The 18793-nt window shown below is 40.5% G+C and overlaps 1 protein-coding gene across 1 annotated transcript in view; it reads left to right on the top strand.

The window, feature by feature from the left end:
* Positions 1-13994: 13994 nt before the first annotated feature.
* cdh8 (cadherin 8) overlaps positions 13995-18793 on the top strand; it is a 272812-nt gene continuing 268013 nt past the window's right edge. Inside the window, exon 1 of the mRNA XM_059992415.1 lies at positions 13995-14246. Within this exon, the coding sequence (XP_059848398.1) occupies positions 13995-14246 (252 nt within the window). The remainder of the gene's footprint in view (positions 14247-18793) is intronic.

Raw genomic sequence — 18793 nt, 5'->3', positions numbered from 1 at the left:
CTTTTCCAACTGTGCGTAAATGCTATCCCTCAGAATCCTCTCCAATAGCTTGCCTACCACTAATATAAGGCACACTGGCCTATAATTTGCTGGTTTCTTTATATTGCCCTTTTTAATTATAGGACCAGCATTTGCTCTTCTCCATTCCTCTGGGACCTTGCTTGTTTGATTGGCAGTTACTGTAGGCATGAAGTTCTATGGGTGAAAGCATGAGGTTTCTAAGTATGATTTGGGGATTTACTTTTGGTTCCCAGTGGTTAAAATTTTGACAAGCCAACATCTCTGTCAGTTCAAGCCTCCCATTTTGCTTTTGCTCACAGCTTTCGCAGCAGCAGATATGTAATTAGATGTTCAGTGATGGTCATTAAATCATGCATGTGTTCCTTGCAGTTCTCCTTCCGCACTATGCTAGTCTATTTATTGGATAAGTTTGAAGTTGATGTTCAAGGGTTTTAAATAGATTCCATTTATTTAGGCAATGTATGTGTGGAAATCCAAGAACACTCTATACTTCTGGAAGTAGTGGGATAAATAGTCTCCATCTGTGATGATACCACAAAGGCCTTTGAAAAGATTTGCTGAAAAAAAATCACATTTTCAATTGCCAATTATCTGCATAATTTCAGCTGATGTACTGAGCAAATCCAGCCTTCACAGAACTATTTATGATGCTGCTGTATATTAAAAAGGAATTCAGATTTCTCATTAGGGGCTTTAGATAAGGTATCCAATTACTTTATTGTACAACTACCATTGCCATTTGCACCTTTACCTGTGAAATTTCCTTTCACTCCCCAACCTTTGTGGTTTAGTGAACATTGCTCAGATATGCTGTCCAACACATAGCTCACCGTCAAATAAAATGTCACATTGGTGAAGGGCAACACACAAAATGCTGGAGGTACTCAGCAAGTCAGATGGTGTCTACTGAGGGCAATAATCTATGGAGGAGACGAAGAAACTCGGCCCAAAATATTGACTGTTTATTCCCCTCCATAGTTATAGATATTCCTATATTGGTTAAGCATTGGTGGGGGGGGGGGTGTGGTCTACTGCACAGGATTGAAGTATGCTGCAGGGAGTTGTATATTTAGCCATCTTCATCATGGGTATTAGCCTTTGTAGTATCCAGAATACCTTAAAAAGGCAGCATCTATCACTGACTTCCATCACCAAGGACAAGCCGTCTTTTCATTGCTACCATCAGGGACGAGATACAGAAGCCTGAAAATACACACTCAACAATTCAGGAACAGCTTCAGGAATTCAGGAATAGTTAAAATTATTGAAAAAGTGCAGTGGAGATACATGGTGAAGTGCAAGATCATAATGAGGTAGATTGAGAAGCCAAGAATCCACATTCTTGTACAAGGGGTCCATTCAAGACTCTAATCACAGTGGTATAGAAGCTGGCCTTGAACCTGGTGGCGTTGATCTAATTTGGAAATATGTTACTAAATTGGAAAGAGTGCAGAGAAAATTTATAGGGATATTTCCAGGAATTAAGGACATGAGTTTTAGGGAGAAGCTTGACAGGTTAGGATTTTATTCCTTACAGTGTAGGAGATTGAGGGGTGATCTTATAGAAGTATAAAATCATGATGGGTATACATAGGGTGAACATACTCAGTCATTTTCCCAGGGTTGGGGAATGAAGAATTAGAAGGATAGATTTAAGGTGAAAGGGAAATGATTTTACACAAACTTGAGGGGCAGCATTTTTTTCTCAAAGGTGGTATGAACGTGGAAAGAGATGCAGAAGAAAGTGGTTGAAGCAGGTACAACAATGACATTTAAATACAGTTGGACAGGTACACAGGTTGGAAAGGTTTAGAAGGTTACTGGTAAAACATTGGATTGTGGTCAGCGTGAACCAGCTGAGCTGAGAGGCCTGTTTCCAGTCTGTATGACTCTAATATTCCAGTGACATGATTTAGATCACAGCCTCCTGTGATGTCTCTTCAGAGTTCACATATTTTTGGAGTGACCACTTCGGGTGCTGAGGTGTCCATTCATATCCCAAAAATGCATGCATTGGTGTTAAATGACGAATTAAAAAAAATGTTCTAAGTGTGTTGGTGACTGATAGAATCTGGGATTTCATGGGAAAAGGGCAAGAATAAAATTGGATTAGTAGTGGGATTAATGCAAGTGGATGTTGATGACCTACAGTATCAGCGGGTTGAAGGGTCTGGTCCAGTGTTGTATGGCTTTGGTAGTGCTCAAGTCTCACCTTCTAAGAATTCTAATTGGCTACTGCAATGAAACCAATTAGCATCATTGGAATCAACCCTAGCACAGAGTCATTGTTTGAATGCCTATTATGAATTAGGAGAGAGGAGGATGAGATTCATGGAGTTGATGTGCAGAATGTCCTTCTTTTGGTTCATAATGACCTTCAAGAATCTTAAGCTTTATGGATAGTTTTGGCATTTCTCTGAGGATCATCACTGTGTCATTGTGAGTTCCTGAGATCCTGAGAGTGATGCTGTCTGGAGCTGAGATCCTGGTAGGGTCACCCATGGTGGTAAGGTCTAGGGGGAAGGCTTCAGTCAAAGAGCAGTCCAACCAAGACCTCAATGTTGGAGCTGATGGAAGATGATACCGCATTACTATGGCAGTGAAGGTGGAAGGAATCTGAAACAATGAAGCATCCCCGGTTATCTTGCATTCCATGTCACTGAACCCTGACCCCATTCTGGCAAGGACTGTGCAGTGGCTGTCAATGCATCAGCCTCCCCATGTTCAACAAAGTCATGCATAGCCATTCTCCATTAGAGGAATCCACCATATTATCCCAGGTTAAGTCACCCACTAATAGACAACCCTTTATGAGGACATCTTAGTCGACTCGAGTGATCACACTACTGCTAGTTTTGGCAGATTATTAGTCAGGAAGTATTTTAATAATGTCACAAAATACAGCTTGTGCCTCAGCCATGGTATCATGTCTGATATGCCTTGTGTGGGCAGCAAAGTTGCATAACGGTTACCACAATCATTTCCTGCCACTATGCATACGGAGTTTCCGCGTTCTCCAGTGATTGTGCGTTCCTTCGGGTGCTCCATTTCTGTCACACATTCCATAAGATGTAAAAGTTTGAGTTAGTAGATTGTGGGCAAGCTATGTTGGCACTGGAAACATGTTGGCTGCACCCAGCACATTCTTGGACTGTGTTAGTCATTGACACAAATGGTGCATTACACTGCATGATGTACGTGTGAAAATAAAGCAAATCTAATCATAAAAAAAATTAAGAGCTGCTGTCATTGAGTCACCGTGTCGTAGAGTAAAGCAAAATGGAAACAGGCCTTCATCCAAATCCTCCATAATGGTCTTAGGGATCATTCAGACTGCACATGGAGTATTGCGAACAGTTTCGGGCTCCTTATCTAAGAAAGGATGTGCAGGCATTGGAGAGGGGCTAGGGCAGGTTTATGAGAATGATCCCAGGAAATGAAAAGGTTAACATATGATAAGCATTTGATGGCTCTGGGCCTGTACACACTGAAGTTTAGAAGAATGCAGGGGGAGAGGAACTCATTGAAACCTATTGAATATTGAAAGGCCCAGAGAGAGTGGACTTGGAGAACATGTTGAGAGCACAGACTCAGAATACAAGGACCTCCTTTGGAAAAGAAATTAGGATGAATTTTTTCAGCCAGAGAGTAGTGAACCTGTGCAAGTCATTGCCATATATGGCTGTGGGGACTAAGCCATTCTATATATTTATAGTGGAGGTTGATGGGTTCCTGATTGGTGATAGTGTAAAGTGTTGCCTGGAGAAGGCAGGAGAGTGGGGTTAAGGGGGATAATAAATCAGCCATGATGGAATGGCGGAGCAGACTTGATGAGCTGTATGGCCTATTTCTGTCCCTATATCTTATGGTCTTACCTTTTTTATGGACAGAGTAGGTTGAACGACTTGTTTTAGTGTTCCATGAATCTGTGACTGTGCACCTCTGTATTCAGAGAGCAAGCGGTTAACTGGCACACAGGATGTTCAATATCTCATTCAAGGTTTTATTTATTGCATTGAGTACAAAATCATGAGTTTTTCATTTGAAAATTATGTGTACAGATTTTCAGTTTATTCAGCAGATTGAAGCTTAATGAAACCCTCTTGTGTTTCCTATATTAGTCCACAGAAGCATATAGATGCATAATAACAAGTCAACTTTCCCTCAAATCAAGAGTTACAAGGAATGCTTTACGGCCTCACTCAATTCTCCTTAACCTTCACCAGCAGATATCAAAACTGGAATAAAAATACAATGAAACCTACTGACTGCCTCAGTGACTTTCACAGTTGGCTAGTCTTCTGTGAAGTTTTTAAAATGCAGAATAAATAATGCATTTTTTTCTCTGGGTAACATTAGGTGACAAGAGGTCACTATTGTTAGTTATTTTTACTCTAGTATCTCCAAAGATGGCTAATCAAATTGTTATCACTTATTTAGCTCTCCTTGACAAGGATTACTTTGCACTCTGTGAGCTTTAACTTGACTGAAGTCCGCCGGTTTAAATTAAGGACATGAGAAGTCGATGCAGATGTTAGAACCTGCTTCACCCTTTAAGACCATGCCTGGTCTTCTACCTCAGCTCCATTTTCCAGCACTGTTCCTATATCCCAAATCTATGTGCAGCATTCTAACTGGCTGCATCACCATCTGGTATGATTGGGGGACATTGCACAGAAGTGAATGAAACTGTAGAAAGTTGTGAATCCAGGCAGCTACATCATGGGCACTAGCCTCCCCAGCATCCAGGAATTCATTAAGAAGCATCAAAAAAGCAGCATCCATTATTAAAGATCTCCAACATCCAGGACATGCCCTCTTCTCATTTCTACCATCAGTGTGGAAGTACAGGATTCTCAAGTTATACACTCAGTGATTCAGAAATAGTTTCTTCCCCTTTGCCATCAGATTTCTGAACTGATATTGAACCCATGAACACACCTCACTGCACTGCTTCTTTTTTTTTGCACTACTTAGTTAATTTAACTTTTTAAGTGTATAGCAATGTGCAGCTGCTGCATAAGAAAAAATGTCATGACATATTGTGATGATAAACTTGATTATGATCCTTTAATGCCAAGAGATCAATCAATCCCTGATGGAAACAACAGTGTCTCCATAAACCATTGGAGAAATGAAATCCAAAGATTTAGTTAGAGATACAGCACAGTAATAGGCACTTCTGGCTCAATGAGCCCAGCTGCCCAGTTACACCCATGTGACTGATTAACCTGTACTCCTTTGGAATTATGCAGGAAACCCACCCAGTCACAGGGGGAATGTACAAACTCCTCACAGACAGCAGCAGGAATTGAACATTGATCTCTGTTTTCACTAACTGCTGTGTTACCATGCCACCCCCATGGTATCACTTCTTTTGAAGAAATGGAAGAAAATTTGTTGTACTGCCATGCAATATTTAAAGAAAAGAGAATTACAAGTCCTGGTCATAAAAAAGAGATCCTACAGGTGCTAGAAATCCAGAGCTACATAAAAAAACTGGTGGTAGAATTCAGAAGATCAGACTCCATTACTGGAAATGAATAAGCAGTCAATGTTTCAGGCAAGGAAAGATTGGAAAGAAAGAAATAAGTTACCAGAATAAGAAGGTGGGGAGGGGAAGGAGTAAAAGTTAGATGGTGATAGGTGAGAATGGGATAGTGAAGTAAGAAGCTGGGAGTTATAAGTGGAAAAGGTAAAGTATGGAGAAGAAGGAATCTGATAGAAGAGGAGATTGGACCATAGGAGAAAGAAAAGATGGAGGGGCATCAGGGATAGGTGATAGGCAGATAAGGAGAAGCAAGAGTGGGGAATAGAAGAAGAGGAAAGGGGAGGGTGAAAAAAATTACCAGAATGAGAAATCAATGTTCATGCCATCAGATTGAATGCTATCTAGATGGAATATGAAGTGTTATTCCTCCAACCTGAGAGTGACCTCATCATGGCAGAAGTGGAGGCCATGGACTGACATGTCAGAATGAGAATGGGGATTGGAATTAAAATAATTGGTCATCAGCAAATCCAGTTTTTTGTGAATAGAGTGCAGGTGCATAACAAAGCAGACCCCCCAATCTACATCAGGTTTCACCAGTGTAGGGGAGGCTTCATCAGAGCACTGGATACAATAGGCGACTCTAATGGGTAAAGTGTTGCTTCTCCTGGAAGGATGCTTAGTGCCCCGAATGGAAGTGAGGAAGGAGGTGAATGGGCACTTTTTCCGCTTGCAGGGTTAAGTGCCAGGAGTGAGATTAGTAGGAAAGGACAAATGGACAAGGCAATCAAGAAGGGAGAAATCTCTGTGGAAAGTGGAGATGAGGGAGGGGAAGTAAAGATGCATTCAATGTAAGGTCCCCTTGAAGACTGTGGAAGTTAAAAAAAGTCCTGGTTAAAAGGCAATTCATTTCCTCCCACAGATGCTGCTCGAATGGCTGAGTTCCTCCTGCAGCTTGTTTGAGTACCCAGTAGTCAGTCAGCATCTCTAGGGGGAGAAGCACACAGTTGAAATCTTAACAAAGTTTTCTGTTTCCGCTAGATGAGATATGGTTCAAAGGAAAATGGACTATGTAGGAGGGAAGCTATAGATTGATTTTGGAGTATGTTAAAGGGTTAGTACAATATTGTGACTGATGAGCTGTACTCTGTTATACTGTTCTATGTTCTATGTTTTATATTTAATGAAAATCAAAACTGAGTTTACCTCTGTGGCTACTTCATTAGGTACACCTGTACACCTGCTTGATAATGCAAATAACTAATCAGTTAATCATGTGGCAGCAACTTAATGCATAAAAGCATGCCAAATTAGTGAAGAGATGCAGTTAGTGTTCAGACCAAACATCAGAATGATGAGGAAATATGATTTAAGTGACTTTGATTGTGGAGTGATTGTTGGTGCCCGACAGGATGATCTGAGATTTTCATGCACAATAGTCTCTAGAGTTTACTGAGAATGGTGTAAGAAAAACATCCAGGGACTGGCATTTCCATGGCTGTAAATGATTTATTAACGAGAGAGGTCAGAGGAAAATGGGCAGACTGGATCAAGCCGGCAGGAAAGCGCCAATAACTCAAATAACCATGCATTCTACTGTTGTGTGCAGAAGAGCATCTCTGAATATGTAACCTGAGTGTCCAGTCTTAAAAGTGGATGGGCTACGGCAATAGAAGTCCACAAGCATACTTTCAGTGGCCACTTTCTTAGATACTTACTGTACCCAATAAAGTGGCCATTGAGTGCATTGTTACCAACAAATGTATACACAGGTGCAATAAGAAACTTACTTGCAGCAATATCACAGGCACAGAGATAATCTCCTATTGCACTCGGTGTTACATTTATTAATGCTCTGTGAAAAACTTGGGGATATTTTGTAAGCTTTAAAGTTTTACATAAATGAGTACCATTCTATTTCAGCAGATAGTTTGTTGCACCAGGTTACAGCCTCTGTAGTGTTTTGTGTATCCTTTGAATTCAAAATGTTTTGGAATAATAATTAGAGAGAAATACTTAAGTAAAACATATCATAAAAGTCTTACCTGCGCTTGCCCCTTTAATTGGCATTAGCAATCCATTTCTTGATCTTCTCCAGCCACTCAGGTCCACTAGGGATAAATTTAACAGCAGACTGAGGGTCTCAGATATGCAAACCTCGGGTCTCCAGCTTGACTCCGTCTTCTGAGTTTCAATGCTTAGTTGTGGAAGCTGAAAAACAGCATCCTGCAAATCTATGAGCTAATGAAATTGTAATCTGGTCTATTGTCTTGGTGTGTATATATATATATATATATATATATATATATATATATATAACATCTTCAGTGATTTTAAGACATTTACAAGAAATAGTTATTTCTCATGTTTAACCTATTTTCAACATGCACTAAATTTATCACTCTTTGATGCATCAAGGTATACTCTTATATGGAAAGAAATCCTCAATATTCCTTTGCCTATACCAGGGGTCAGCAACCTTTACCACTGAAAGAGCCACTTGGACCCGTTTCCCACAGAAAAGAAAACACTGGGAGCCGCAAAACCCGTTTGACATTTAAAATGAAATAACACTGCATACAACATTTTGTTTTGCCTTTATGCTATGTATAAACAAACTATAATGTTTTGCATTTATGAAATTGATGAACTCCTGCAGAGAAAACGAAATTACATTTCTGCATGCAACAAAAACATTTTGAACTCCGAAAAAAAAGACGTTGGGTTGAAGGTTACTTTTAAGTAAAATACTTAACGTCTATTTGAGTCCTTCTTGTATTTATGAAAAACGCCAAACTTAAATTTGCTGCGAGCAGCAAACCAAAAATAACGTCAGCCAGCTGTCAACCTGAAAAATAAAAGGACTATTTCACTGAACAATGAAAACATATGAATATACGTAAAGTAATAGGCAATTAAAATATTTATCATACTTGTTCAGGTTGACTCACACCTGACAATGCAGTCGTATTCAGTAGGGATGGATTGATGCTTAGGGGAGTGACCGGGAAGGATAATGTGTTTTTTTCCTCTCTGAACTCACAGAAGCTTTTCCCAAACGATGTTTGCATTGCGATGATTGCAGAATGTAAATACTCCGAATTTATCATGTCGTGACCTTGTTTGAACTCTCTCAAATTGGGGAAGTGAGACAATGTGCCTTTCTGTAAATCTCTGGCAAGCAACGTCAACTTGCACTCGAATGCCAAAACATCCTCCAACATGTGCAGGGCTGTACGTCCTTACCCCATTGAAGAGCTGTGTTCAGCGTGTTCAGGTGCGCTGTCATGTCTACCATGAAGTGTAGCTTTTCCAGCCACTCTGGCTGTTCCAGCTTAGGAAAGTTGAGCCCTTTGCTGCCCAGGAAAGTTTTCACTTCTTCCAGACACGCGACAAAGCGTTTCAGCACCTCCCCTCTGGACAGCCAGCGATAAAAACACGTTGTAGCGGTGTGCTACACGCAGTCAGTAAACTGCAGTCAAAGATAGCTTTATTCGAACTAAACAACCTTGCTTTTAAGCCTCCCTCAACCCGCCCCCCATCGGCGCGGATGCTGCAAAAGACACGTACTCACAAACCCCCGTAGGCTATCTCCCTTAGCCTGAACGCTGGCTAATTGTGAGCCAGTTCGGATGTGTCAGGAAATGGGTCGCCACAACGTCTTATTTAGATTGTACAAGATCACCATAATCTTCAAATTTAGATTTACATTTCAAAAACAAACTAACATAAAATACATTTTAATTAAATACTGACCATGTAGCGGTGTGCTACACGCAGCGCTAAAATTACGACACGGAGTCGGTAACTGCAGTCGAAGGAAAAAACTTTATTCGAAATCTTCAGCCTCACTTTTAAGCCTCCCTCAACCTGCCCCCCATGGCGCAGAGGCTCCAAAGCTCTGTGCTCGCAAACCCCCGTAGGCTATCTAATTGTGAGCCGGTTTGGATGTGCCAGGAAAAGGGTCGCCACAACCAATTATTTCCCAAAGCAACAGGGAGCCGCAGCACAGACGTAAAAGAGCCACATGTGGCTCCGGAGCCGCGGGTTGCCGACCCCCGGCCTATACTATTCTGTCATGTTATATGATCTATAGGGAATGTTTAGATTGAGCTTAGAATAGGTTGAGAGAGTGGTATGCCATTGTTCTCGCATGAAGACAATGTCTTATTCAATTTACTACCTCATTCTGAATGGCAAGTGATTGAACTTTGGGGTAGCATGATAGTGCAGTACGTTTTTCCTGTGGCTGCATGGGTTTCCTCCCACAGTCATTGTAAATTGTCCCATGATTAGGCCAGGATTTAATCAGGAGATTGCTGCATGGTGTACATCGAAGAATCAGAAGGGCCAATTCCACACTCTATCTCATTAAATAAGTACATACAATGTCAAGGCCTGACTAAAGTCCATGTGGAGTACATCCACTGCCTTGCCTTCATCAGCTTTCCTAGTAACTTCCTCAAAAAACTAAAATTTGTTAGATGTAACCTACAATGCACAAAGCTAATCAGTCACTCTCTAGATAATATTAATTATATAATACTAATTATATATTCAGTCCATTAAAATACCTTCCAATAATTTACCACAACTGACATCAAGTACAAGCAGAACTGATAATATTTTTGAGGCATTTAGTCGACAGGGCATTGAATGATACAGACAATTTGCATACAGATGGGATTAGTTCAATTTGGCCATCATGGTTAATATAGACCGAATGGGCCTAAGATTTTGTTCTGTTTCTGTACTGAACTGTTCTATGATTCTATGTTGCTGAAGGTGGTATAAGCTTGGAATATACTTAAAGCTCTGAATAATGGAATCTGTGATATTTTAAGGAAATATTTCTGATCCTATACTTGTTCTGCATATATTTTTTCAATCAATTGTTGACCTTACAGTTTTAGACAAAATTTTGAAGTCAAAGCAAATGTGATGTACTATAAGACCAAAAGACATAGGAGCAGAATTAGGCCAATTGGCCCATCAAGCCTGATCTGCTATTCCATCATGGCAGATTTTTATCCCTCTCAACCCCCATTCTCCTGTACAGTGCATGTCGAGGCATAAAACACTCAAACTGAAATGCAGATGGTCTGGTGAGAATGCATATTTAAGAGTATTGCTTTTCTCTTTGAGTAAAAGAGGATTTCTCTATAAATTTAACAAGCCAATTCATTTAACACTTGATATGCTTGATTGTTCCTAGGGATTTCACTTTACAGGGAGGTTACCGCAGATGATTATTGAACTTAGAGGGAGCTAAAAGTTGACAGTCAACTCTAGCCTTGATTTAAAATTCTTATGGTTAGAATATAGAAGGCAGGACAGGAACAGGTCCTTAGCCACGTGGAGTCTATGCCAAACATGATGCTGAATTAAGTTAAATATCTTCTAAATGTTTATGATCTAAATCCCCCTAATTCCTTGGATCTATTTAACAGCCTTTTAAACACCTCTGTTGTAACTTTTTTCCAGCACTACCACCAAGAAAGCTGTTGTCAGAACAGTTTTGTTGCAGGATTATGACCCGAAAGATCAGCTTTTCCTTCACCCCACAGAAATTGCTATGCCTGCTGAGTTCATCCAACAGATTGTTTGGACTACCGCATGCATTTCTGATTGCCAAACAATGGGAAGGATGCTGTTATGCTAGAAAGGGTTCAGAAAAGATTCACGAGGACATTAGCAAGATTGGAAAAATTGGAGAAGTTAAAATGAAAGGGATCACACACACTCACATGATTTTGGAGGAACTCAGCAGGTCAAGCAGGATTTATGGAAATGAGAAAATGTCTATGTTTTGGGCCGAGACACTTCCATGCTGTAAAACTCTATGTCACTTCGTAGCTGAACCTTACTCAAAGTTCAAAGTAAATTTATTCTGAAAATACATATACGTCATCATATAAAACCCCAAGATTTGTATTCTTGCAGGCATATTCAGTAAATTCAAGAAACATAAAAGAATCCTAATAGACTCAATTTCTTGATTTACATTCTCTCACTTAAGCTTGAAAGCATGTACAATCAAGCTCAAGCACATCTTCTAGCCCACTGTTATAACAGCTCTTTAGTACAATAAATGGACTTCTGACCTCACAATCTACCTCATTATGATCTTAAACCTTATTATTTATCTACACTGCACTTTCTCTGTTGCTCTAACACTTTATTCTGTATTCTGTTATTATTTCATGTTGTCCTACCTCAATGCACTATTCAATGGTCTGACTCATATGAACAGTATGTAAGACAAGCTCTTCACTCTATCTGGGTAATAATGAACCAGTTCTAATTGCAATTCAATGTTCTCTCTAATTTACAATGACCAGTGTGCGCAAAAATCTTGAGCTATGTAATTTTTTGCCCAGTGACAATAACTTGCGTGCATTGGATTTTATATATAGAGGCTACCATTTTAACAGCTAGCAAAACACTGTCAATAAAAACTTTGATCTCCTCTGGGTTTGATTGTTTGAGTTTTTGCATCATGACAATACACAGAGGTAACACCAGTTCTGTATTGTACATAAATATTTCACGTCGCTGCACATTCCTGACCCCATGAGTTTTTGGTATAGGAGTTTCAAATGTTTCTTTAAGCCATCCCACTTTAAATGATTTAGCGGTTCTTTTGCGCTTCACGCCCTTTGCTTCTTTAAAATTCAACATAGTGAATCAATAAGTTCTTTAATAAAACAGGATAAATAAACCAGTTCTAAAACCTGCAGGCAAATCATTGCAAACTCAACACCCGTAGTAGAAATTGGAAAAGGAAATGTGTGTATGATCGTGAAATATACTTAATATGCCAACAAGTCAAAGGATAACAACCTTTTGTGTGCAGTTTAAATTCTTTTCTCTGCTCGTAGCAAAAGATGCACACCTTAGAGGGAGCATTGCTCCCAATTCCAATTCCCAAACTGGAACTACCATGAATGCAAGAATGATTTGTTTTGACTTATTATTAATGCCACACTTTTTGAGATGCAGTGAAAGACTTTTGTTTCAACACTGCCAATGCTGATCATGACACACAGAAGTTCATCAAAGAAATGCAAACAAAACCAGAATGCAGAATAGAGTGAAGCAGCTACAGAGAAGGTGCAGTGCAGGCAAACAAAGTACGGCATGATAGCGTAATGGTTAGCACAACATTTGGTAGTACCAATGTCCTGGGTCCAATTCCCATAATATTCCGTAAGAAGTTTGTACATTCTCCCCATGACCGAATGGGTTTCCTCCAGGTGCTCTGGTTTCCTCCCACATTCCAAAGACATGCTCGTTAGTCAGTTAATTGGTCATTGTAAATTGTCCCATGTTTAGGCTTGGGTTAAATTTGAAGTTGCTTGGTAGCACCACTCAAAGGGTTGGAAGGTCCTATTTCATGCTGTACCTCAATAAATAAATAGTGCAAGGACTACAGAGAGGTAGCTTGGAAATTCGAGTTTATCTTTAACATATAACAGGTCCCTTCAAAGTTCAAAGTAACTTTATTATCAAAGTACAAAGACATCACCATATGCAAGCCCAAAACTATTTTTTTTTATGGGCATACTCAATAAATCCAATAACCATAACAGAATCAATGACAGACCACAGCAACAGGGCAGACACCCAATGTGCAAAAGACAACAAACTGTGAAAGTATAAAAAGAAAAAAAAATAATGATGGTAATGATAGATAAACAGGCAATGAATGGGAAGTACATGCGATGAAGAGTCTTCAAAAGTGCGTCCATGGGAATATCGCAGTGATGAAGCAAATGAAGTTGAGTGAAGTTACCCCTCTTTGGTTAAAGTGTCTGACGGTTGAGGGGTAATAACTGTTCCTGAACCTGGTGGTATAGCAGTGAGATAGAAGCTGTCCTTTGGTCTGGTCATACGTGCTTTCAAGCTTTTATATCTTCTGTCCATCAGGAGAGGAGAGGAGAGAGAATCACTGGAGTAGGCGGAGTCCTTGAATCTGCTGGCTGCTTTACTGAGGCAGCAGGAAGTGTAGACGGTGTCATTGGAAAGGAACCTGATGTACTCTGTTCACAGCTCGATAATTTCCTGTGATCTTGTTCAGACCAATTGCCATTCCAACCTGTGAGCCATCTGGATAAAATACATTCGTACACTAAAGGCATGTTGAATAATGATGGCAATATTATATTTCCCATGCTAAATGAATATTTCTCTCTTCTTTTTCCAGACCATGTTTATGCACCAATATATCAAGGAATTTCTCTGACAGATCATCTGCGAATTAACTATAGACACCGTGAAAGAATTGAACTGTCACCCAGATATAGCACATGACAGCATTGTTGGCCTTCAGTTATTGAGGACCTTTGTAATTAGGAACATTTCTCAAAACGTGCTTTTCATGTCCAACTCCTCTGCCCAGTGCCCCTCTCCACTGCCAGAAACACCATCCTTCACACCCATCTGCCCTACTCCCCAAACCTACTGAGAGGTCCATCAAATCATGCCAGAGAGGCTGAGAAAAATGATGATGGATATGCAGGCACGCTTGGTGCTGGTGTGGATTAGTGTGCTTCCGCTGGTGCAGCCCATCCCGATGGATGCTCCGCAGAACCTACAAGACAGGGATGTGTTAACACTCGATGGGTTGAACGTTGATGCAGCTGCCCTCAGCCGTGCTAAGAGAGGCTGGGTCTGGAATCAAATGTTTGTGCTGGAAGAATTTTCTGGGCCCGAACCTATTCTTGTTGGACGGGTATGTATTTGATTTAAATATTACTTGATCATAATCTCCACATGAGAAATTGTAAGGCAACAAAGTGTTCATGCATCTTGCAAGAGAATGGCATATACTTTGACATTATTCCTCATCCTCAGCTGTATCTTACTCTTTATTGTGATGTGCACAAGTACATGTATGAATATGTATATACAATAACACATGTATGTATGTAGAGTAATCTGTAGTACATTTAATAAAAAGTTACTTGCAGCAGCATCACATGTATGTTGCATTACAGAAGCAACCTTCTCAGGTAAAACATAAATTAAACATAAATTATACACATTTTTTTACAAGAACACAATCCTGCCACTGTCTTTAAGGAGTTTGTGCTTTCTCCCCATGATCGCGTAGGTTTGTTCTGGGTGCTCGAGCTACCTACCTCTGTCCAAAGACGTACCAGTTGGTAGGTTAATTGGCCATTGTAAATTGGCCCATGATTAGGCTGATAAAATGTGCGGACTGCTGGGTGGCACAACTTGAAGGACTGGAGGGGCCTATCGGTGCTGTATCTCAACAAATAAATGATTTTTTAAAACATCAGAACTTAAGCATTGTCCATTATGGTGTAGAGTGATCCAAATGGTCATGTTGTTGGTATACAGAGACAACCATTAGGGTTTTGCCAGTTGGTTCAAAAACTGAATGGTTGAAGGGAAGTAGCAGTTCCTGAACCCAGTGGTGTCAGACTTTTGGCTTCTGCACCTTCTGCTTAATGGTAGCTGAGAGAAGATAGCAAGGCCAGATGGAGGGGATCTTTGATGTTAGATGTTGCCTTCTTGAGGCAGCACCTCCTATAGTAACTACCGATGGTAGGCAGCAATGTGCCTGCGATGTTTTGGGACGGGTCCACTTCCCCAGGCTGAAGAGACTGTACTATGCTGTAATGTTCTATGTTCAGCAAAGAGATATTCCTAAAGTCTCCCTTCTTAATCAGTTTGGTGAGAGACAAGAAGAGAAAAACCAGCAAGAACTACAATGAATTACATTCAAATCAGGTACAGAAAGAGAAACAATGAGAGGGGAAGACTGATTATATTGAAAACAAGAGCAAAAGGAGACCAAATGAAAAGGGAATGAGGCAACTGTTTAAAATTATTTCCTTTTTTGGCCCAGAAAATGTGAATTGATAATGTGTTAATGATTTCTGAAATGATGCTTAGTGCCAGGTCTAACTTTGCAAGGTGACTTTAGTCCAAGTTTAATGTTTTAAGCCTGCAGGTTTGTAGTACTTTTGGGGCAGTTGAGAGTAAAATGCTGCTCCTATAAGTGAAAGAAAGTAGACAGAGAAATCAGCATTGGACAGGAGTACTATATAAAAAATGTTAAACAAACTTAGCAGGTCAGACAGCAGCTATAAATAGGAATAAAGTTTCGATATTTCGGACTGAGAGCCTTAATCAGGACTGGTCTTCATCGACTGTTTATTCCTCTCCATAGACGCTGCCTGACCTGCTGATTTCCTCCAGTGTTTAGTATGTGTTACTCTGGATTTCCAGCATCTGCAGAATCTCTTGTGGTTTAGGATGGACCAAGAGGTCATTACAATTCACATCTTGCAATGTAGCTCTTATATGACCTGTAATGAGTGGCAAACCTTTATTGTAAACTTGTCTTTATTTCACCAGAGATAACTGGGTCTTGTAATCTTGTAAATAGTTGTTTTGCTTGTGTATTCATTGATGTTGACTGGAATTATTCTTGTTTCAAAGTAACTACATTATTAAGAGAGTTATTAATAAATAACTAAATATTTATAGTGAGCCACTGGGCTTTAAAAGAATGAAAGCAAGCTTCAAATGCATTCATTTCGATTGAAGCAGAGAAAATATTGACAGAGATTGAGATGTTCACTATTTTCTGTGTGATGAAGTTCCCACGCACCTCAGTTTAAATGACCTCCCCCTAATCTTTACCTATTTTCCCTTGTTCGGGCTTCTCTCACTTGTGGTGAGCTAGTTCCAATACAAATTATTCCCATACACGTTCTGCCGTGTGATGTCAGATAGATAGTACAAGGTGATGTTTGCAAGCATGTGCAATGGTGGAGATTCTATCCAGGGAAAATGAGAAAAATGATGCAAAACACTGTCAATATTCAAGTTCAAATATCATTCAACCAAGCATTCAACACACATGGATGCAGCCAAATTAAACAGTATTCCTCCAGGGCCAAGGTGCTAAACACAGTACCAACAGTCATTCACAGCACAAAGCACGCAAGGCACATATAAGATTGCAGTAAACATACAATACACAGAAATAAAGTAACAACATATCCCAGATCCCTGAGTGTCATGTCCTGTAGATTGTTGGTGCATAAGAACAAGCCCGCAACATTCTGATGATCATGCTCTTAAAAAAGTGCAGTTACAGGCAAATGCAATCCAGCTCATCTTCCACAGAGCCAACACTGGAGGGCAGCACCAACCCAGCGAGGGTGTTGCATCGCACCATCTCCAGCATCTCTCCCCCCACCAGGTGGCCGTGATTGACGACCCCGAAGAATGAAGCTCAGACCTTGTTGCAACCGAGGCAATGCAGCTGACCACCACTGGTCTCACCCAGGAACCAGTGAAATGAACTTGCAGTATTCCACGTTACCAACATCCAACGGGGTCTTGCAGTTCCAAGAAAGACAGTCACTTGCACCATTTGTTTGATAGCGCACCACCTCCTCATGTCACCTCTGATGTCTTCTTCCCCGGATGGCTGAAGCAGGATGTCGCATGGTAGGCAGCAAGTCCAGTTCTACCACTGTCCAGCAGCTCAGCGATGGGGTAGACCTACAGTAAATGATGTTCTTGATAACCGGTGTCTTATGATTATAAAAAAGACATATAAGACAAACAATTCCACCTTCGGCTGGACCCTGAGAAGCCACTGCATTTGAATGTACTACTATCATACTAGGAAGTAAGTCTTTGCCTTCTGAAACAGGGTTGAGTTAACTAGGGCTTTTATCTTTGGAGAGAAAGAGGATGAGAAGTGACTTGATAGAGGTGTATAAGATTCAGGATTCTTTTATTATCAAAGTATGTACAGATTGTACAACCTTGAGATTCACTTGCTCACAGGTAGCCACAAAGTGAGAAATCCGAAAGAACCCAGTAAAAGAAAGTAAAGAATATGTGAAAAAAGACCAACACTCAATGTACAATCGAGAAAAATACAAGTCATGCAAACAATTGAAGCAAACAACAGCAATCCGGAACAAAATTGAGTCCTCATGTCTGAACTCTGGAGCAGCACGGTGTAGGTCCAAAGCCTTGCTTACCAGCTTATCACATTAGTGGTCATGGAGCACAGCAGCCTGGGTAGCCTTCATAACCTCAGGGCCATGGACAAGACCGGCATGGAGAATGAGTGAAATTGGCTCTTGTCCTGGCTGACACCCTGTCTTTTCAGTCTATCTGGGCCAGCATTTAAATTGACTCCAAAAGTTCACATGAGGCATAGACAGATTGGATGGCCACGATCGATAGTGTGTGTGCTTGTATGATCAGCATTGGGTGACTTTAACACACAAAAAAAAACTTGATAGTATAACTAAACACAAGAAATTCTGCAGATGCAGGAAATCCAAAGCAACACACAAATACTGGAGGAAACTCAATAGGTTAGGCAGCATCTGTTAGTCTCGAGAGACCATGGAATTATGCCTTGCAAAGTTTCCAGGGCACAGGCCTGGGCAAGTTTGTATGGGAGACCGGCAGTTGCCCATGCTGCACGTCTCTGCTCTCCACACCACCGATGTTGTCCAAGAGAAGGGCAAGGGTCGATACAGCTTGGCACTGGTGTTGTCGCAGAGCAATGTGTGGTTAAGTGCCTTGCTCAAGGACACAACACGATGCCTCAGCTGAGGCTCGAACAGCTGAGATCACTAGACCACCACCTTAACCACTTGTCCATGCACCAACACTTAGGCAGCATCTATGGAAATAAATAAACAGTGGACGTTTCGGGCTGAGACCCTTCATCAGCACCGATGAAGGATAGGATAAATATTAACAGTGGTGAGCAGCTTTGAATCCAGATGTAAAAGTCATTGGCCTATAGTTACATTTTTTATAGCCAAAAAATGATGCATTTGGCAACTGTTTTGGTAAACTTGTGAATTGGTTAATTATTATCACATATACAAAGGAACTGTGAAAAACTTGTCTTGCACGCTGTCCTTACAGAGCAGTTCATTACAGCTGTGCTCATTTTCTGAGGCAAGGAGACATGTAGAATCCACGGAGTGGATGATGCTTCTAATGATGGACTGAGCTATGTCCACAAATCTCTGCAATTAGGGGTCTGAATATTTGATCATTTAATGAGCTTCCACAGATCTAGGTGGTGGAAATTTTAAAGGCTGTCTGCTGCTCAAGAAACAGACAGCCTTGAGTCTTTTATGCCCCATAGCAATTCACATCCACTGAAATACTTCCTGAAGTGTTGGAAGCACGGTAGCCATTATGTGATCAATCGACTTCAACATAAATAGCAAGGTGATAAATTTGTCATCATCTCAA

This window comes from Hypanus sabinus, chromosome 17 (genome assembly GCF_030144855.1).
Source record: "Hypanus sabinus isolate sHypSab1 chromosome 17, sHypSab1.hap1, whole genome shotgun sequence".
Taxonomy (NCBI): domain Eukaryota; kingdom Metazoa; phylum Chordata; class Chondrichthyes; order Myliobatiformes; family Dasyatidae; genus Hypanus; species Hypanus sabinus.
This window is presented reverse-complemented; position numbering and strand designations above follow the sequence as displayed.